The sequence below is a fragment of the Macaca thibetana genome, chromosome 19 (assembly GCF_024542745.1).
Source record: "Macaca thibetana thibetana isolate TM-01 chromosome 19, ASM2454274v1, whole genome shotgun sequence".
NCBI lineage: Eukaryota > Metazoa > Chordata > Mammalia > Primates > Cercopithecidae > Macaca > Macaca thibetana.
Window position 1 is genome coordinate 11143337 of NC_065596.1, and position 22198 is coordinate 11165534.

The 22198-nt window shown below is 47.1% G+C and overlaps 3 protein-coding genes across 22 annotated transcripts in view; 1 reads left to right on the plus strand and 2 right to left on the minus strand.

The window, feature by feature from the left end:
- The window catches only part of C19H19orf53 (chromosome 19 C19orf53 homolog), a 542027-nt gene that overhangs the window by 417083 nt on the left and 102746 nt on the right, over positions 1-22198 (minus strand). Inside the window, exon 1 of one of the 15 annotated variants that reach the window (XM_050770982.1) lies at positions 21648-21651. The exons of 13 other annotated variants lie outside the window; for them this stretch is intronic. The gene's annotated coding sequence lies outside the window, so the exon portion shown is untranslated. Of the gene's footprint in view, positions 1-617; positions 623-21647; positions 21652-22198 lie in introns of those variants that run through there. One more of the 15 variants, XM_050770941.1, reaches the window with a different exon arrangement.
- Positions 1-22198, minus strand: part of YJU2B (YJU2 splicing factor homolog B) — a 595535-nt gene that overhangs the window by 401399 nt on the left and 171938 nt on the right. The gene's annotated exons all lie outside the window — the stretch shown is intronic.
- Positions 1-22198, plus strand: part of CACNA1A (calcium voltage-gated channel subunit alpha1 A) — a 307593-nt gene that overhangs the window by 141479 nt on the left and 143916 nt on the right. For all 6 annotated transcript variants that reach the window (XM_050769983.1, XM_050769982.1, XM_050769981.1 and 3 more), the window contains exon 6: positions 3530-3723. In XM_050769983.1, the coding sequence (XP_050625940.1) occupies positions 3530-3723 (194 nt within the window). The remainder of the gene's footprint in view (positions 1-3529; positions 3724-22198) is intronic.

Consider the following 22198-nt stretch of genomic DNA (forward strand, 5'->3'; position numbering starts at 1 on the left):
GGGGTAGGGCCTCTTGGAAAAATCAGCCTTGAGCCGAGAAACCAGGACTCCTGGATCCTAGGTTTCCGTGAGGTTTTATTTTATTTTTTTCTACCCTAGACTAGTTAAAGGAGAAGAGGCCACAGGGTTGACTTGGGTCCGAGTGGGGTTTTGAGGGGACAGATGTGGGTGGTGCCACCAGAGGGGAGGAAGCCTCGATTTAGGAGAAAGACTGAAAAGCTAGCTCACGATTAAAAATATAAGACGTGTGAGTAAGAGACAGATATATACAGACACCCAGGCAGTGGGTTAATTTTAAAATGTATTTATAACCGAATTCCTCAGACACTCTGGACGGTTGTTTTTCTAGAAGCAACGCTCAGAGTGTTTCATGTCGGTGGTTGGGGGGTTGAGGGGGATCGCAAAGCTGCTAAAGATAGACCCGTTTTCAGTAGCATTCCTCAGTGTCGGGAGCCCAGTTCCTGTGCGCCCAGCACCGTGCCAATCGCTTAGAAGGAAGCAAAGATAAAATGGAAGTCTTCCTGCTTTCTAAGAGCTTCCAAAATAGTTAGAAGACACAAGACCCCTCATTTGCAGCCATTTTTAACAGTGAAGGCTAATGTGTGATTATACCCACGCCCCCCTAAATATGAAAATTCAGTAGCTATTGTATGCCTGAAAGGGGCCAGGTGCGGTGACTCACACCTGTAATCCCAGCACTTTGAGAGGCTGAGGTGGGAGTATCCCTTGAGGCCGTTAGTTTGAGACCAGCCTAGGGAACATAGCAAGACCCTGTCTCTACTAAAATAAAAATCAAAAATCGGCCGGGTGCTGTGGCTCACGCCTGTAATCCCAACACTTTGGGAGGCCAAGGCAGGTGGATCACAAGGCCAGGAGTTCAAGACCAGCCTGGCAAACATAGTGAAACCCTGTCTCTACTAAAAATACAAAAAAAATTAGCCAGGCATGGTGGCATGCGCCTGTAGTCCCAGATACTTGGGAGACTGAGGCAGGAGAATCACTGGAACCTGGGAGGTGGAGGTTACAGTGAGCTGAGATCACGCCACTGCACTCTAGCTTGGGCAACAGAGTGAGACTTCATCTCAAAAAAAAAAAAAAAAAATTTAAAAATTAGCCATGCATGGTGGTACATGCCTATAGTCCCAGCTACTCAGGAGGCTGAGGAAGAAGGATCACTTGAGCCCAGGAATTGGAGGCTGTGAGGCTGCAGTAAGCTATGATGGTGCCTGCACTCCAGCCTGGGTGACAAGTGAGACCCTGTCTTAAAAAAAAAAAAAAAAAAAAGAGAGAGAGAGAGAAAGAGACAGGAAGGAAGGAAGGAGGGAAGAGATGGAGGGAGGGAGGGAAGGAGGGAGGGGCTGGGGCCGTGTTAACTGGGCTACACGAAGAGGCTACATGGAGGGTGGGAATTGAGCCAGACTTGGACATGGGGTGGAGACAGAGAAGATTCCAGGCACAGGTGCCATCCCAAACGATAGTTCTCATTTATTATAGGAGCCCATGGATTTATTTTATTCTTTGCCCTGAGCCTTATGTTTCAAAGATTTTTGCCTTCCAACCTGTATTTATCGAATAATAGTTCATGTACCGAGTCCAGCCTAAGTGAGGAAGGCGTTTCCAACAACTTAAGTCCGTGGCGAGGCTAGACTTGGAGTTTCTATTTAGCCACAGCTTGAAACGCCAACAAGATTCATTCATTCAGCATCGGTTTATTTCCCTCTGCTGTGTACTCAGTCAAGGGAGCAGAGAATTGGTGCTGCAAAGTCTATAGCACATACATTGAGAGAGATTTTTGTTGAGTAGGAAGCTTGAGTTTACACACACTCAGCTGTTTGTTTTCTTGTCCGACAATGCCACGGCCGTCTTTGAAAACCTTCAAGAGCATCACTCACAGAATAAGGTCTTCTGAGACCCGCTGCGCTGGTAAAATGAGGACACTCCCAGGATGTGAGTTTTCCTGCCTCCCTTACCTCATCAATACCTTAAGATTTGGACTGACCTTTAGCGTTCAGCCCGACTGCCACCTTCCCAGGAAGCTGTCTTTGGTTTCCAGCTAAAGGGGTGTCTATTGGCACGTTTCTCTCTCCTTGTGGCATTTTCACAGCCTGCCTCCTGCTATTTGGGGAGAAAGCTCAGCTCCTCTTCCTTACCCTTAGGCAAGGGTAGGAACTGTGTGTACTGGTGTCCCTCACCCCCAGAACAGCTCCCTGAGCCCAGTACATCCCAAGAAGAAAAAAATCAGCAAGGCTTATAGGAGAATAACACAACACACTTGACAAATTTGTCCTAATGGATGTCGGAAGAAGGCTGCACTTACCAGCTGCACTATGCACACGGCACATTTACAAAAACTGACTGTATTATGGACCATAACGTTTGTCTCAACGGAGGTCAAAAAGCTGAAAAAATACAAAACATATTTTCTGACCATAATGCAATGAAGCTGGAAATCAGTAACAAAAAGAGAACTCTAAAAGTGTTTGCAGATTAAGAGACACGCCTCTCATTTACAGATGAAATGATATGATGTCTGAGCTTTGCTTTAAAAATATTCTAGGCTGAGCGCAGTGCCTCATGCCTGTAATCCCAGCACTTTGGGAGGCCGAGGCGGGCGGATCACTTGAGGTCAGGAGTTTAAAACCAGCCTGGCCAACATGGTGAAATCCCATCTCTTCTAAAAATACAAAAATTAGCCAGTTGTGGTGGGAGGTACCTGTAATCCCAGCTTCTTGGGAGGCTGAGGCAGGAGAATCCCTTGAACCCAGAAGTCAGAGATTGCAGTGAGCCAAGATCGCGCCATTGCACTCCAGCCTGGATGACAGAATGAGACTCCGTTTCAAAAAAAAAAAGTTCTAGTGGCAAGGCAAAGTGTTTGGAGGGGATATAGATGTAAAAAGACTGGCCAGAAGTAAGTAGGTAAGTGTCTAAATTGGTGATAGGTAGATGGTGAATCATTATACTGTTCTATACTATTCTCTCTCTCTCTCTCTCTCTCCCTCCCCCCTGCCTCTCCTTCTCTCTCTCTCCCTCCCTCTCCCACTCTGTCTTCATATATATATATTAGGTATATATCTCTAATAAGTTTTTTTAAAAAACAAATACATCTAAATTATCTGTAGGTCAAAAAAGAAATACGAATGGAAATTGGAAAATATTTTACTTGAACAATAATGATAATGCATGACAAATTTTTGAGATGCAGGTAAAGCCACACTTAAAGGCAATTTATAGCCTTAAAGGCAGTTAATTCATCCATCTCAAAAGTTTAGGAAAAGAATAGCAAAACAAAACAAAACAAAAAAAGTCATGGAAAACAGAAAGAGAAGAGTAGTAAAACTCAGACAAGAAATTAATCAATAGAAAACAATTAATAGACCCACAAAGCCAAACACTGATTTCTTTGAAGACTGATCACATTTGTCCCAATAGTTATTTGTTCCAGCAACATTGTGGAGTCACTTGGGTCCCTATTTCTCAGAGCTGATTTTCCTGCTCCTTCCCCTGACTTTTCTCCCCTTCCCTTTTGTAGATGACATTCAGGGTGAGTCTCCGGCTCCATGTGGGACAGAAGAGCCCGCCCGCACCTGCCCCAATGGGACCAAATGTCAGCCCTACTGGGAAGGGCCCAACAACGGGATCACTCAGTTCGACAACATCCTGTTTGCAGTGCTGACTGTTTTCCAGTGCATAACCATGGAAGGGTGGACTGATCTCCTCTACAATGTAAGTGATGCTGGGACGGTGTGTGTGGACAATCAGAGTCTCAGGGAGGTGACCTCCTGGGACCAATGAGACTCCAAGGCTGCAATGGAGGGACCCTGAGCTGGGGGAGGCAGCCCAAGGATAACACAGCCCCCGTGAAGCTGGCCTGAGGCTCAGGCTTTGGAAGATTACAGGGACTCACGAGCAGAACTCTAACTATAGGGCGTAGAAGTCTGGAGGGCCCCCAGATGCAACATCATTTTTCATTGTGCAGGTGTTTAGGTAAAATTTTAGATTTTTGAATATGGAAAGGTTATGTGATCCAACATCAACACAGATAAAAGGTAGAGTAATATCTTTGGACATAGGCAAGGGGGCCCTGCACTGAGGTTCACCTGGCCCTCCTCCGGCCATACCAGTCCCCGTGGGATGAGAAGTTCCTGGAGCCAAGGGAATGTGTCTACCAAGAGCTTGTGCCTCACTTTCTAGACCATGTTTGGAGTTACCAGGATCCCAGAATTCCTGTTCATGCCCAGATTCCATGAACTTGCATGTGATTCTCATATGGATCTGTTAGTAACCCACCTGAGGGCCAAGGACATCCGAGGGGTGGCTGTTGGCACAAATGTGGCCAGCTTGGATGTACAAGCTGGAATGCCCACACGTGTGTGGAGCCCCTCTGGCAGGACATAGCCATGACTAGGAAGAGAAAGGAACAGGGCTGGCTCTCCCCACACCTTGACCCAGTGCAGATATCCAGATTCTAAATTCCACCGTGACCTTCCAAAGTGTAAAGGAAGGTATATTTGCAAAGTAGAAGCATAAAGCATGTTTTATTTAGTTACCTTTTAAATATTTCCCCGTAGTATATGGTCTTTTTTTTGTACTCTTGCCCTAGATCTTAAAAATGTTAGGGATGTTTCTGGAAAGATGTATCCCTGCATTCTATTTCCTCTTCCTCCAGTATGCAACCCCTTTAGTTCCTCAGAATATCCTTCCAGTGTTTATTTATGCAATTATAAACATAATCAAATCTATATCCTCCCCCCTCTTTCTTACCCCAAGGAATAGCATTCTATACATGCTGTTCAATTCTGTGATTTTTTTTTTCCTCATAACCACACATTCTAGAGATCTTTCCATTGCAGGACATGGACGGTCTCTTCATGGGTGCACACTAGTATGCGCCGCTAATTTTTGTAGAGACAGGGTTCTACCATGTTGCCCAGGCTAGTCTGGAACTCCTGGGCTCAAGCGATCCTCCCGCCTCAGCCTCCCTAAGTGCTGGGATTATAGGCGTGAGCCACCACGCCTGGCCTTCTTTATTCTTTTGCACAGCTGCATAGCGTTCTATTGTGTAGCTGCCCATAATTTATTTGTTTGCCATGAAGAGAAATGCTTGACTGGCTTCCTATCCACTGACATCGAACGTGATGCTGCTGTGCCAGGAGCAATGTTGCATGTACCTCGTCATACTTTTGCAGATATAGCTAGGGGGTTGGAGGGTGTCCATTCCCAGAAGTGGGACTGCAGGATCAAAGACCAAATTCATTTATAATTTTAGTTTGGGGAAAGATTTTTGTTTTGTTTTTTTAGAGACAAGGTCTCCCTCTGTCACTCAGGCTGGAGCACAGTGGTGCAATCATAGGTCACTGCAGCCTTGAACTCCTGGGCTCAGGTGATCCTCCCACCCCAGCCTCCTGAGTAGCTGGGACCACAGGCACACACCACCATGCCTAGCTAATTAAAAAAAAAAAATTTATAGAGATGGGGTCTCACTATGTTTCCCAGGCTGCTCTCAGACTCCTGGCCTCAAGCAATCCTCCTGCCTCGGCCTCCCAAAGTGCAAGGATTACAGGTGTGAGCCACCGCACCCAGCCTAAATGCATTTATAATTCTGATAGATATTTAGGTGTGCAAGTTTTAAACCCCACTCTGTCTTCACCACAGTTCACCTTCCCTCACCTACGATGCAGGTAAGCAGTCCCCAAGCAGGTCACGTGTCAGCAGCTGGAGTGGGGCAGAGCCAAGGATTCAGGATCAAACACAAGGATGCCACAAGTGTCGTGACCCCGTAGAGCACCCTGGGGCTTCTCCACACACACACAGCTCTGTTGACCTGTGGAGATCTTATCTTCACCAGCTGTAAGGGCCAAAATTACCATTTAAGGTTAGGCCAGGGGTTGGCCTTCCTAGGGAGTAATACCTGGCTTCCTCCTGTACGTAGAGAAGCTGAACTTTCCTCTTGGCTCTAGTGTATGTTCCTTAACAACCCATTTATGCCTAGTGTTCCATTATTGGAATGCTAGTTTTGTGGGAGTTATTTACATCCTGCTGCTCAAGGTCATCGCTAAGATCTGATTTTTCACACACAAAAAAATTGCAACCTCCAGCATAAATGGGTTAAGGAATTTCCCCACTTGTGGGTGGAGGGAGATTTGCAAAAACTCATCCTTGTAATCCTGATCAACAAAGGCCCGTTTTAGTTGGGAGTAGGCAGCAAAAGGAGCCCCATGAACAGTTGTGCCTGTCACGCACTGCACAAGAATGTCATTCATATCATAGACAACGTACGATTTCTGCTGTTATCATGATAATTTATTGACAGAAAAGAGGATGTGGGGAAGGGACATGGTGTTCTAATTTGCATGAAAACCTCATCTGAGTGTAGCATCTCTGGGAACAGGCGGCAGATCCGAGCTCAGGCCCTCTCTTGGCCCTCACCTGCGAACAGCTTGGACAAAGGGTCAGACCCAACTGGCCAGAACTCGCTGGGGAATTTTTATGGGTTCTAGGTTTTTACTTTGCAAGGCTGGTGTGAGAGGAGCTCCAGCAGGAAATGAACCCTCCTGAAGGCTAGGGAACTCAGGGAGAGAATGGGAGTGGGGATTGGGAGCTGAAAAAAATTGTGAGCATAAAAAAGGGATATGTCACAGGGTTGGATGACCAGAGAAAGCATCTGGGGGTTCAGGTTAAGATGCTGGGGGTGTGCCCAGTGGTGGGACAGGAAGCGTGAATTTCCAGAGGGCTCAGTTATAAGTATCATTGTCCAAAGGGTGTTTGCCCTGGAAGCCTCTAAGCTTAGAGCTAAGCCACCTCTGGGGACACAAACTGAGTGGTTAAGAGCAGAGACTCAGGTGTCAGCCTGCCTGGGTTCCTCCCGATTCTTCCACTTCCTTGCTGTGCAGCCTTCGACAAGGTGCTTGGCCTCTCTGTGCCCCTATTTCCACATGTGCAAAACAAAGAGAAGCATAGTCCCACCTCACAAGGCATGAGGATTGAGTAAGGTGGATTCGCATGAAGTATTTAGAACTGATCCTGGCCCAGGGTGACCTCCGTGTAAATCAAATTCCCCACCCTGAATGGTGTTCCTTTTAGAAACGTGCATGAATTTTTCATCATAACAGCTCCAGCAGCGCCTGAGGAAGTGGAGTGAGGTGTGAGAGGTCTTACTTTATTCCCCTCCCTGGCCCTGCTATTAACCACTAACTCAGAGTAGCTTTCTAGCACTTTCCACGCATTTACATCCCACCCTCGTCCTTTGGTTAGCAGCCCATACAATGATTTAGCCCTAATGTGAACCTAGAACACAGCTTCTCGCCCAGGGATGATTTCTGCCCCCAGGGAACACTTGGCAGTGTCTGCAGACATTTTTGATTGCCACAACTGGATGGGAAGGAGGATGCTATTGGTATCAAGTGGGTGAAGGTCATGGATGCTACTCAACATTCTGCAATGCACAGCATCCCCCACCTCTGCCCCACATAGAGAATGATCCAAGCCCAAATGTCAGTAAGGTTTCTGTCAGGAAACCCTTGGCCAGAAGACTGAGGTTCTTTGAGGGCAGGGATGCCTTATACTGCAATCACCTGTCACTCTCTGCCTCTCTCTGGGGCTGCTGTGATCCCCTGGCCTGCATGGACAACCCCTAGGAGCAGCCTCCAGCCAGTGCCTGGAGAAGTCAGTGGATAAATACCCCAGCTCCCTCCCCATCAGGCGTTTTGCTCTGCCCTGCATCTTTCCAGTGGGATCAGGCTCTGGTTTCCTGCAGGGTTAACCTGGTCACTTACACACCCTTCACTTACCACCTTCCATTCCCTGCCTGGTATTTCCTGGGATGAACTTTTAGATTTATTTCCTGGGGCTGCTATAATGAAGCACCACAGACTGGGTAGCTTAAAACAACAGGAATTTATGGTCTGACAGTTCTGGAAGCCAGAAGTCCAACCTCAAGATGTTAGCAGAGCTGACAACACGCCCCTCAAAAGCCTCCGGGGGAGGATCGTTCTTTGCCTCTTCCTGGCTTTTGCTGATTTCCCACAATCTTTGGGATTCCTTGGCTTCTAGAGCCTTCATTCTCCATTCCAGTCTTCTGTCATCTAATAGCACCCTCCCAGGCCGGGCGCAGTGGCTTATGCCTGTAATCCCAGCACTTTGGGAGGCCAAGGTGGGGAGATCACTTGAGGTCAGGAGTTTGAGACCAGCCTGGCCACCATGGTGAAACCCGGTCTCTACTAAATATACAAAAATTAGCCAGGCATGATGGGCGGGTGCTTGTAATCCCAGCCACTTGGGAGGCTGAGGCAGGAGAATCACTTGAACCCGGGAGGTGGAGGTTGCAGTGAGCCGAGATCATGCCACTGCACTCCAGCCTGGGCGACAGAATGAAATTCCTTCTCAAAAAAAAAAAAAAATAGCATCCTCCCTTGGTATGTCTGTGTCTCTTCTCCTCTTCTTAGAAGGACATCAGTTGTATTGGATCAGAACCTACCCTACTCCAGTCCAACCTAATTTTAACTAATTACGTCTGCAATTACCCTATTTCCAAATAAGATCACATTCTGAGGTGCCAGGGGGTTAGGACGGAAGCATTTGTGTGTGTGTAGCAGGAGGACACAATTCCATTTATAACACCTCCTAAATAAACGAATTGCATGTGGATTCTTGTCTGGGGCTTCCCAAAGTGAGATAACCTTTCTCTCCACCCCTAAAACAACCAATAGCGTCTGTCAATGCCAGGGCGCAGGGGCTAAGGTGCCCATCTTTGAGTTTCTGCTGAGGAGGACACAGCTGCTGCGTTGGGGCACTCTTGGGTTCTGCCCTCGTGCCCAGCCGTCTCCCTTGGGCTAGCGCTGCCCTGGTATGTCCTAGAATGCACCTCGCTCTGTTTGGCCATAGGCAAGCAGAGTGTCTGGAATCTTTGTCCTCCATGACTAGTGCTGGAGCCGAAGCCAGTGGGTGTGGCCTTGCCAGCCAACTCCTTTTACCCAGTTCTCAACAAGCTAGTAGTTGAGATCAACGGAGAGTCCAGAGACAGTCGCTCCAAGCGTCTTGGAATCCATAGACACAGATGTACCGCTGAGGCCGCCCACCTGGGTAGGCACCCTTTTGTAAGATCCTAGCACCATATTTATTCTCTTAACATCCTTTCACTTATCCAGTAATTATTTATTGAGCACCTACTGTGTGCCGGGCAATGATTAGGTGATTGGAGACGCTGCAAGGTAGAAGACAGACTAAAATCTCCACCCTGGTAGGAGACAGACGCAAATGGTAAACATGATAAATAATAAACCACTCAGAAAACAGGAGACACTAAGGAAATGTGTGTGTACTATGGGAAGCCCAGTAGGAACGAAAGCTGTACAAGAGAACAAGTGACGGGTGGTTCCCTAGTCTAGGTCAGGCAATCAGGGAGGGCTCCTCAGAGGAGGTGATGTCTGAGCAGAGAAGGAGGGAGCCAGGCAGATGTTTTGGAAAGAGCATCCCCAGCATGGAGGACAGTGGCAGCTCACCTACGGGACGTGTTTGATTCCCTTCCAGATTTTGTATTCGTTTCTTGTTTTTCTCCCTTGGCTTCCTGGTTTAAATGCCTTTTGAAGAAATCTAAGCTCAACTCATCAGCGATGCTGTCGAAGGTTTATATCAGGATATGCATCCCAGAGTTATTTACAAAATTAGAACAGAACTGGAAGCAATTGAAAGCCTGACAATAGATCGGTTAAATACCGTATGATCCTTCCGTATGATGGCATATTATGTCATCATTAAAAATCGTCTGCTGGGAGAATATTAAGGATACAGGGGAAAGGGTCACCATATAATGATGAGTGGGGGGTGCTGGGCACAGTGGTTCATGCCTGTAATCCCAGCAATTTGGGAGTCTGAGGAGGGTGGATCACTTGAACCCAAGAGTTTGAGGCCAGTCTGGGCAACATAGTGAAACCCAATTTCTACCAAAAAAAAAAAAAATGCAAAAATTAGCCAGGCATAGTGGCATACATCTGTAGTCCCAGCTACTCAGGAGGCTGAGACAGGAGGATCACTTGAGCCCTGAAGTCAGAGGTGGCAATAAGCTGTGATCATGCCACTGCACCCCAGCCTGGACAACAGAGTAAGACCCTGTCATAAAACAAACAAACAAACAAACAAAAAATGATGAGTGGGAGAAGCGAGTTTTTAAACAGGGATCAAGGAGGCCAGGCATGGTGTCTCACACCTGTAATCCCAGCACTTTGGGAGGCCGTGGTGGGCAGATCACCTGAGGTCAGGAGTTTGAGACCAGCCTGGCTAACACAGCAAAACCCCAGCTCTACAAAAAATACAAAAATTAGCCGGGCGTGGTGGCGGGCGCCTGTAATCCCAGCTACCTGGGAGGCTGAGGCAGGAAAATCAATTGAGCCCAGGAGGTGGAGGTTGCAGTGAGCTGTGACCACACCACTGCACTCCAGCCTGGGCAACAGAGCAAAAACTGCACAAGAGAACAAGTGATGCGTGGTTCCCTAGTCTAGGTCAGGCAATCAGGGAGGACTCCTCAGAGGAGGCAATGTTTGAGCAGAGAAGGAAGGAGCTAGGCAGATGTTTTGGAAAGATCATTCCCAGCATGGAGAACAGTGGCAGCTCACCCGCACTAGAAAAGAAAAACTGATGAGAAGGGAAAATGAGTTTTTAAAAAGGAATCAAGATGAGGTAAACCTTATGATCTCAAATGTACAAATATGAAAACGTAAGTAAAGAAAAATTGGAAGACACTTTACCAGGTTGACCTTCGGGTGGTGAGATTTGGGAATCTTGATTTTCTCAATACTTCTTTGTATCTTCAAATTTCTCTATGATGATCACAGTTTCCTTTTTTTTTTTTTTTTTTTTCGAGATGGAGTCTCACTCTTGCCCAGGCTGGAGTGCAGTGGCGTGATCTCGGCTCACTCGGCTAACCTCTCGGGTTCAAGTGATTCTCCTGCCTCATCCTCCCAAGTAGCTGGGACTACAGGCGTGCACCACCATGGCCAGCTAATTTTTTGTATTTTTAGTAAAAATTGGGTTCCGTCATGTTGGCCAGGCTGATCTCGAACTCATAAGCTCAAGTGATCCACCAACCTCAGCCTCCCAAGTTGGTGCGAGCCAATTAAACTTGTCTTGCTAAATGGTGAGGTGGGGGGAAAAAGGTCTGGGATCATTCCTAGACCAGGGAGAAAGGGAGGAGAATGAACCTTTCTTGGGCAAACAGTGTCCTGGGTATCCTTATCTTATATAATCTGTCCAGAGAGTCCACACTAAAATAAATAATTGATTGATTGATTGATACATCAATACTAAGTGGCCAGGCTTGGTGGCTCATATCTGTAATCCCAACTACTTAGGAAGCCGAGGTGGGAGGATTGTTTGAACAAGGAGTTCCAGGAGACCAGCCTGGGAAACACAGCAAGACTCATCTTTAAAAAAAAATTTTTTTTTTTTTAAATTAGCTGGGTACGGTAGCTTACGCCTGTAATCCCAGCACTTTGGGAGGCCAAGGCAGGTGGATTATGAGGTCAGGAGTTCGAGACCAGCCTGGCCAACATGGTGAAACCCCATCTCTACTAAAAATACAAAACTTAGCCGAGCATGGTGGCGCGCGCCTGTAGTACCAGCTACTCAGGAGGCTGAGGTAGAAGAATCATTTGAACCTGGGGGACAGAGGTTGTAGTGAGCTGAGGTCAGGCCATTGCACTCCAGCCTGGGCAACAGGAGCAAAACCACGTCTCAAAAAAAAATGTTTTTTACTTAACCAGGTGTGGTGGCACATGCCTATAGTCCCAGCTACTTGGGAGGCTGAGGCAGGAGGATTGCTTGAGCCCAGCAGTTCAAGGCTGCAGTGAGCTATGATCCCGCCACTGCACTCCAGCCTGGGCAACATCAAGACCCCATCTCTTAAATAAACACATAAATAAATAAATGATCATTTTTATTTTATTATTAAATACACAAGATAAATGAAAAACAGGCAAATCTTTCTTATAACAGAATTCCATTTAAAGTATGTAGACTTCACTCCCCACTGCCCCAGGAGGTGGAGACTAGTCTCCCCTTCTTTGAGGGTAGGCTGGACTTAGTGACTCATTTCCAAAGAATAGAGTAGGTAAAGGGGAAAATAGAAGTTTTATAGTAGAGGAACAGACAGATACCACTTTAACCAAATGATGAAGATTAGTATCTCCCGGGGATGTGGATATTATGTAACCCTTGATTTTATGCCTATGTAGTGTTCTTCCCAAAAACTCGTAATCCCTGTTTTTTGGGGTTTTGCTCTGTCTCCTGAGCTGGAGTATAATGATGCAATCATAGCTCACTGCAGCCTCAAACTCCTGGTCTCAAGCGATCCTCCCACCTCAACCTCCTGAGTAGCTAGGGCTATAGGCATACACCATCACGCCCAGCTAGTTGGATTTTTTTTGGTAGAGAAATGGTCTCAGTATGTTGTCCAGGCTGGCCTCAAGCTTCTGGCCTCTAGTGTTCCTCCCACCCCAGCCTCCAGAGTCACTGGGATTACAGGCATGAGCCACTGAGACCAGCCTAGAATATTTTTTTTTAAGGATTTTTGATGTTGTTTAAGAGATGATTCTTTATAACACATCAACAAGTCCCAGTGATGGGTTGGATAAGTCTTGTGATTTCTTGGGAGTATTAAGCTTAAAAGACTTTGCATGATATCTGTGAACTATATGTGATTTCTGTTGGTGATGGGGGTCACTGATTTTGCGGTTTGCCACCTCCGATCATCCTGGAAGAAAATGCTCCACTTCCAGTGAAAGTGAGAGGAAGTAAAGGGGTAATTATTTTCTATCTAAATTCAGGGACTCCTCAATTCTATCCACAGACCCCTAAGCATTTCCTCCCCAAGCTGAGACTGAAGGAATCTTGCCAGTGGCTTCTGTAGTCACTGTGGCTGGAAAACCCCTCAGAAGAGGTGATAGTTTAGCAGGTAACTGGAGTTCTCACCGTCCGTGTCTGGCTCAGCCCCCATCACACCCAGTTATCCAGCCCAAAATGTCAGTAGTACTGAGGTTGAGAGACTCTGCTCTAGGAGGCCAAGCCTCTTGGAGGAAGGAGGATTGGGGTACTGGCTGGGCATCGAGGTGAACCTACCCCCTAAGAGCTTTGGGACGGTGTGAGTTTCTGTCCATACCCAAGGACTACAAATGCAGGTTTACTGGAGATTCTGTGCTAAAAGTGAAGTCCAAGTCACTTCTAACTGCTACAAAACAAATCTCCATCAACACAGCCCATCTCTGCTCTTGACCTGGAGGCTCCAAAGTATCCACACGGCTCCCATGCCCACTAGACGGGCCTCTTCCCTGGACCTTCCTGGGCCAGAGCAGGCTCTGGGTAGCCTTGTGGAATCAAGATGGGTGACTGGCCACTTCCTCTGTGCCACCCTGTTCTGGCTACTTCTCCAGGCATCAGCCTGGGATTCCTTGATGGTAAAAATATAAAACCCTCTGAGCTAGGGCCTTTAATATCCCCATTTTACAGATGAAGAAACGAGTCCCAGAGCTGTGCACAGCGATTGAGAGTCGGAACTCAGCTCTGTCTCACTCAGTGTCAGCATCCTCAGGTTCTGCCATTTACAGCCTCCCACAGCAAACAGGATTGAGGGCTGCTTCTCTGAGCTCACGGGGATGGAATGGGGAACCCCATGAGTACTGCAACAAAACTGTGTGCTAGAGACAAGAGCTGGTGGCTCTGTGTTGCTCTAGCAACAGGTGGCCTCATTTCACAGGGACCCCCTCACCATATGTGCCCCATGTGGCTCAGAAAAGCCAGAAATTGTCTCCACCCTCACAGGGGAAGGTCCCCGACACCCTCTTTGCCAGCTGGGCCAAGGCAAATTGGGATCACTTCATGAGGGACAGGACCTGCCCTCTCTTGGTTGGCCCCAGGGAGGGGATGTGGAGGGGCTGGGGACCTGGCAGGACCAGGGTGTCTTGAGTTAATTTGGGGCTGCCTTTAGCTGAGGGCTTCTTTGTGTCTGGCATCAGCTTTGCATTGTGTCTTGATCTGTAAAACAGTCCTGTGAGGAAAGATATTTTTAACCCCATCTTCCAGATGAGGAAACGGAGGCCCACACGGGTGGTGTGACCTGCCAATCCCCTAGTCAAGAGTGACAAAGCCAGGGTTCACACACAGCTCTGGACACAATTCATTACCCTTCATCCGTCTCTCTCTAACTCTTTCTTTTTCCCTCTCTTTGTCTCTCTCTCTCTCTCTCTTTTTTTTTTTTTTTTTTTTTTTTTTTTTTTGAGACAGAGTCTCACTCTGTCACCCAGGCTAGAGTGCAGTGGCGCAATCTCAACTCACTGCAACCTCCACCTCCTAGGTTCAAGCGATTCTTGTGCCTCAACCTCCCAAGTAGCTGGGATTACAGGCATGTGCCACCACACTCAGCTAGTTTTGGGGGGTTTTGTTTTGTTTTGTTTTGTGAGATGGAGTCTTGCTCTGTCACCAGGCTGAAGTGCAGTGGCGCGACTTTGGCTCACTGCAGCCTCTGCCTCCTGGGTTCAAGTGATTCCCCTGCCTCAGCCTCCTCAGTAGCTGGGACTACAGGTGCATACCACCACGCCCAGCTAATTTTTTGTATTTTAGTAAAGACAGGGTTTCACCAGGTTGGCCAGGATGGTCTCAATCTCCTGAGCTCATGATTCGCCCGCCTTGGCCTCCCAAAGTGCCAGGATTACAGGCGTGAGCCACAGTGCCGGCCAATTTTTTGTATTTTTAACAGAGACAGGGTTTCGCCATGTTGGCTGGGCTGATCTCAAGCTCCTGACCTCAAGTGATCTGCCTGCCTTGGCCTCCCAAAGTGCTGGGATTACAGGCGTGAGCCACCACGCGCAGCCTTTGTCTCTTTTATTCTTGTGCTCTCTCTCTCTCTCGCTCGCTCTCTCTCCCTCCCTTCTCTTTCTCCACCTCCTTCTCCTTCTCTCCCTTTTCCTCACCCTTCTTTGTGCTTTTCTCTGTGAGTGTCTCTTCTCTATTTCTCTGCCTTGGTGAATGTCAATTAGGAAAGCAGAAAAACCGTGTTTAATTTGTGATCATAACTGCATGTCCCTGGCCAGGCGTGGTGGCTCATGCCTGGAATCCCAGCACTTTGAGAGGCTGAGGCAGGAAGATTGCTTGAGACCAGGAGTTCAAAACCAGCCTGGTCAAAAAGCAAGACCCTGTCTTTACAAAAGAAAAAATTAGTTAGCTGGGCATGGTGGTATGTACCTGTAGTCCCAGGCACTCGGGAGGCTGAGGCAGGAGGATTGCCTGAGCCCAAGGGTTTGAAGCTGCAGCGAGCTGTGATTGCACCAGTGTACTCCAGCCTGAGTGACAGAACTAGACCCTGTCTCAGAAAAAACTAATAATTGGGGGCCAGGCGCGGTGGCTCACACCTATAATCCCAGCACTTTGGGAGGCCAAGACGGGCGGATCATGAGGTCAGGAGATCGACACCACCTGGCTAACACGGTGAAACCCCGTCTCTACTAAAAATACAAAAATTAGCCGGGCGCGGTGGCGGGTGCCTATAGTCCCAGCTACACGGGAGGCTGAGGCAGGAGAATGGCATGAACCCGGGAGGCAGAGCTTGCAGTGAGTGGAGATCGCACCACTGCACTCCAGCCTGGGTGACAGAGCGAGACTCCATCTCAAAAAAAAAAAAAAAACCTAATAATTAAAAATAAATAAATAAATGCATGTCCCTTGGCAAGTGGTTACTAATGGTTGGAATCACCTTTGACCCAAGCCCTTTTTCATTCATAGATGTTTGTCTTGACCAAAATCAAAGCATTCGATTTTGGACTGTAAATCACTGGTTCATTCAACAACCACCATTGAATGCCTACTGTATGCAGACACTCTTCTGGACACAGAGGAGTTGACGTGCGAGTGGGGAAAGTCAGTGATCAATTGAGATAAAAAGGGCAGAGAGCAGACATTAAATAGTTTAGGCTTTGTGGGCCAGACAGTCTCCATCGCAATGAGTCAATCTGCTTCTGTAGCATAAAAGTAACCACAGATAAAACACACAAGTGAATGAGCATGGCTGTTGACCAATTAAACTTTAACCTATAAAAACAGGTGGCTGGCTCGTGGGCTGTAGTTTGTGGATCGCTGCCTTCGAAATAGTATTAGAGGGTGGTGAGAGGTCAGGAATAGAATAAAACAGTAGAGAGTTTGTGCGTCCTCAAGATGAAAGGTTGTTATCCTTATACACCCTGAATGGCCAGGCACCGTGGCCATTATGATCTATAATTCCAACACTTTGGGAGGCTGAGGCAGGAGGATCCCTTGAGCCCAAGAGTTTAAGATCAGCCTAGGCTCATAGTGAGACCCCATCTCTACAAAAAAAAAATTTTAAAATTAGCTGGACATGGTGGAGCATGCCTGTAGTCCCAGCTACTTGGGAGGCTGAGATGGGAGGACTGCTTGAGCCTGGGAGGTTGGGGCTGCAGTGAGCCGATCTTGCCACTGCACTCCAGCCTGGATGACAGAGCAAGAACTGTCTCAAAAAAAAAAAAAAAGAAAGAAAGAAAGAAAACACAGACCTGAAGGAACAAATCATATGAATGCATTAAAATATCATATGTATCCAAAAAATGTATACATCCATCAGCCTGGCATGGTGGCTCATGCCTGTAATCCTAGCACTTCGGGAGGCCAAGGCAGGCAGATTGCCTGAGCTCAGGAGTTCGAGACCACCCTGGGCAACATGGTGAAACCCCGTCTCTACTAAAATACAAAAACTTAGCTGGGCATGGTGGCAGGCACCTGTAGTCCCAGCTACTTGGGAGGCTGAGGCACGAGAATTGCTTGAACCCAGGAGACAGAGGTTGCAGTGAGCCGAGATTATACCACTGTACTCCAGCCTGGACAACAGAGCAAGACTCTGTCTCAAAAAAAAAAAAAAATATATATATATATATATATATAATCAATTTAAAGTTTTCCTTAATAAACATTTCTCTCCTTTTCTCCTTTGGTGAATGTCAAATAATGAAGCAGCAAAACTATGTTTAGTTAGTGATCGTAAATGCATGTCCCTGGCTGGGTGTGGTGGCTCACACTTGTAATCCCAGCACTTTGGGAGGCTGAGGCAGGAGACCATAGTTTGAGGCCAGCAGTTGCTTGAGGTTTTTTAAAAAGACATGAAGAGATGAGGGGAGCCATGGAGGTATCTCAGGGAAGAGCAGCCCAGGTAGATGGAAGAGCCAGTGCAAAAGCCCTCAGGCAGGATGTTCCTGGCATTTGTGAGGATACGTGGCTGCCCAGGTATCCAGAGGGGAGTGAGTGAGGATGAAGGAAGGAGCTGATGAAGGAAGGTGATAAAATACTTCATGGATCGGCCAGGCATGGTGGCTCCCACCTGTAATCCCAGCACTTTGGGAGACCAAGGCGGGTGGATCACGAGGTCAGGAGTTCCAGACCAGCCTGGCCAACATGGCGAAACCCCGTCTCTACTAAAAAATACAAAAAAGTTAGCCAGGTGTGGTTGTGCACACCTGTAATCCCAGCTACTTGGGAAACTGAGACTCGAGAATCGCTTGAACCCAGGAGGTGGAGGTTGCAGTGAGCTGAGATCACCCCACTGCACTCCAACCTGGGTGACAGAGTGAGATTCTGTCCCAAAAAAAAAAAAAAAAAAAAAAAGACTTCATGAACAGACAGCCTATATAACGTATGATCCAAAACAGCGCAGTTTTGAGAGTGAAAGGGGAAAAAGAGGACTGAAAAAATAATTAACAGGCCTGGCATGATCTAAAACGGGTGTAAAGTGGGACACGCAGCCTCCCTCATGGTCACCGTCAGACTTCCGCTTTTTCACGGTCAAATCCACCCCCATGTTTATCCCATATACCGGAGAATTGGGTGTTCTCGTGAGCTGAGTTTATCGTGTTTTTTTGTTTGTTTGTTTGTTTTAACATCCTGTATACTTTTTCTGCATGAACCATGCTCAAAAAAATTAGAGGAAAATAAACCATAAAACAGAAGGCACTTAAGGATTTTGCTGGGACTCAGCCATTCATTTGTTTGATGAGTATTTATGGAGCGCTTTCTAAGCACCAGGCGCCACCAGCAATACTGGGATGAATCAGTAACATCCCTTACCCTTGGAACTCTCTTGGGCCCATATACACTTAAAATACTATGCAAGTACAGAGAAGGGGTGAAGTGGGAAAAAATCAGTCGGTTGTAAGCCAGAATAACGGGTCTAATCCCACCCATGCCATCTGCACCCTGTGTGATCCGGGCACATCACATTGCCTCTCTCAGCCTCAGTTTCTCCATCCACCAAGGCACGGAAGTGGTAGGAATCGAGGCAGATATGGGGAGTATTTCATCAGCCGAAAAGACTTGGCTGATGTGACCATAATTCTGCCTTCTGCCTCTCCTTTCCCAGAAAAATAGCTTAATCATTTGGATTTGGGCTAAACACACTTCCTGTCTGTGTTTATTATTTAAATGATTCACCAAACTGGGCGTGGTGGCTCACCCCTGTAATCCCAACACTTTGGGAGGCTGAGGAGGGCAGATGACTTGAGCCCAGGAGTTCGAGACCAGCCTGGCCAACATGGAGAAACCCCGTATTTACTCTTAAAAAAAAACATGAAACAATTAGCTGGGCATGGTGGTGCGTGCCTGTAATCCCAGCTACTTGGGAGGCCGAGGTACAAGAATCACTTGAACCCAGGAGGCACAGGTTGCAGTGAGCCTAGATCGTGCCACCACACTCCAGCCTGGGTGACAGAGTGAGACTGTGTCTCAAAAAAATGAATAAATAAATAAAATGATCCACCAACAGAAACCCCAGGAACATTTGTATTGACTATGCAACTAATGCTTAGCAAGCACCTACTATGTGCCTGGTGCTGATCTGGACACTGGGATTAAGACAGGAAAATTTCTGCCGTCGAGGAGCTGATGTTCAAGATGACAATCTTGAAGTGCGTAAGTTGACAAGATGATTCAGACAGTGGAACGTGCTGGGAAGAGAATGAGATGTCTGGCTGAGCTGCAGGAAGGGGCAAGTCCTTTTGATTGAGAGGTCCAAGAAGGCTTCTCTGACGGGGGCACAGTGGATCTAAGGGTTGAGTGATAAGAAGAAATTGGCCAAGCAAAGACCTAAAGGCAGAGTTGCTCCAGGCAGAGGTTCAGAGGACAGAAATAATTGACTGATTGTGATCTTGAACTTGACCTTTCTTCTGCTAACTTTGGGTTTGGTTTGTTCTTGCTTTTCTGGCTCCTTGAGGTACGTGTTGGGTTCTTACTTTGTAGTTTTTTTTGTTTGTTTGTTTTGTTTTTTTACTTTTTTGAGACAGAGTCTCACTGTGGTGCCCAGGTTGGAGTGCAGTGGCGTGATCTTGGTTCACTGCAACCTCTGCCTCCTGGGCTCAAGCGAACCTCTCACTTCAGCATCCCCAGTAGCTGGGACGACGTGCACAGCACCACACCCAGCTAATTTTTTTTATTTTTATTTTTTAGAGACGGGGTCTCACTGTGTTGCCCAGGCTGATCTCAAACCCCTAGCTCAAGAGATCCTCCTGCCTCAGCCCCCTAAAGTGCTGGGATGACAGGCGTGAGCCACCACATCCGGCCTCTGTTTTTTGTGATGTAGATATCTGATGCTATAAACTTCCCTCTTAATTGCTTCTTGGCCCTTTAGCTAAGGTCAAGTGTAAACTTCCCTCAGCACTGCTTCTGCTGCATCTCACAAGTGTTGGTGTGTTGTGTCTCTGTTTTCATTCATTTCCAAAAGTTTTTAAATTTCCATCTTAATTTCTTCACTGACCCAATGGTCATTCAGGAGCATGTTGTTTAATAGTCATATATTTGCATCGTTTCTGAATTTTTCTTGGTATTGATTTCTAGTTTTACCCCAGGGTAGTCCGAGAAGATACTTGACAGAATTCCAGTATTTTAGAATTTGTTGAGACTTGTTTTGTGGCCTAACATGCAGTCTGTCTTGGAAAATGTCCAGGTGCTGATGAGAAGAATGTATGTTCTCCATCAGACATGCAGGAGACAGACACTTTCTCACCTGCCTCATGGGATCCATAAAAGAGTCAATCAGAAGTTGGCATTTAAGAAAGACCAGAAGGAGGCTGGGTGCGGTGGCTCATGCCTGTAATCCCAGCACTTTGGGAGGCCAAAGCAGGTAGATCACCTGAGGTCAGGAGTTCGAGACCAGCCTGATCAACATGGTGAAATCTCGTCTCTATTTTAAAAAATACAAAAATTAGCTGGGCATGGTGGTGGGTGCCTCTAATCCCAGCTACTCAGGAGGCTGAGGCAGAGAATCGCTTGGACCCAGGAGGTAGAGGCTGCAGTGTGCTGAGATCACACCATTGCACTCCAGGCTGGGCAACAGAGCAAGACTCCATCTGAAAAAAAAAAAAAAAAAGGAGGTGAAGGAGCAAACTATGGAGATATCAAACTGTATCAATCTGGCTGATTGTGGTGGTTCATGCCTGTAATCCCAGCACTTTGGGAGGCTGAGGCAGGAGGATCACTTGACTCCAGGAGTTTGAGATCAGCCTGGGCAACATAGAGACCCCCTCTCTACAAAATATAAAAAATTAATTAGAAAGATGTATTGGTCAGGGCAGCCAAGTTATGCTGCAGTAACAAACATCCCCAAAGCCTCCATGACTTTTAACAACAGATGTATTTCCTGCTCATGCTACATGTCCAGTGCAGGTTGGCAGTGGGGAAGAAGGGGGGCTCTGTTCAGTGTAGTCACTTGGGACCTAGCTAATCACCTAGAACATTGCCATTTGCTCTTCTAGAAGGGAAAAAGGAATGCCAGAAGGTCCTACACTAAAAATTCACTGCTCTGGCTCCAAAGTGATAGCTATTTCCACTCACTCCTCATTGACCAGCACTTAGCATGTCCTCAGCCAACCCCAAAGGGACCAGGAAGGACCATCCCGCCATATTGCTGGAAATATTTGATGGCAGCATTAATGGGGAACAGTGTTCCAGGCAGCAGAACTCTTTGAGCCCTTGGAAGAAAGAAAAGGCGATGTCTCGAGCACATCCTTCCCAGTATTATTAATGAATTTAACAAATGAGCAAGCCATCCTCCCCCACTCTCCTCCCTGAATCCAGACTTGTGCATATCCCTCCCTTTACTTGAACTGCCAAAGAAGAGATGAGAACCAGGAGAGGAGATCTGTGACCCCATCTTTGCTGATGAATTATCGTAGAACAGCCATGGCATCTCCAGTCTTCGTGCTTGTAAAATGTACTTTTCATTTTGCTCCTGAACAAAATCCACCCACCCCCACCCCCAAACCAGGGAAAACCCATCTCCTAATCCAAAACTGCACCCAGCCTTCCACCAGCTTCTTCCCTGTGAATTGTTGAATCCAGAGTATGGAATTGAATAATTGAATGAGTCTGAAAGAGAAAAAGTGTCTCTAAAATCAGGCAGCAGAAGCCCACTCCCCAGAGAGGATGGTGCAGATGAGAATTCAGGAGGGAACTTGGCTTGGGGTTGACGACTGAGCTATGCAGGGAACTTGGACCCAACTCTCAATCAGTCATTCAACAGACACCACTTATTGAGCACCAACTGTGTGCCAGATGTTGTCCTAGGGGGCTGGGAATACAGGAATACAGCAGGGGACAAAAAGGACAAAGCCCCTCCCCCTTGTTGAATGGACATTCCAGCCAGGAAGACGAGAGAACAAGAGAAATAAGTAAAGTGTGTAAGTGGTGAAATGCAAAAGGGAAAAAAGAAACAGGAAGTGGGGACCAGAAATGGGGGATGCAATTATAAAGGGCCATCAGGGGAGGCCTCCCTCAGAAGGTGGCATTTGAGTAAAAAACCTGAAGGAGGTGAGGGGGAACCATGTAGTAGTCTCAGGGAAGAGCATTCCAGGCAGGGGGAACAGCCTGTGCAAGGGCCCTGAGGTAGGACTGTGCTTGGCATGGTTGAGGAACTGCAAGGAAGCCAGGTGGCTGGAACGGAGTGAGCAAGGGAAAAGGGGAGGAGATAAAAGCAGAGAGGTGGGAGGGTTGGAGGCCCCCTCTGCCATTTAGTAGCTGAGTGACTTCATTTATTTCCCGTAGCTTGCATAACAAAGAACCACAAATACAGTAGCTGAAAACAACAGAAATTTATTTATTCTCTCGCAGTTCGGGAGGCCAGGTGTCCAAAGATCATCAAGGTCAGATGGGCCATGGTGCCTCTGAG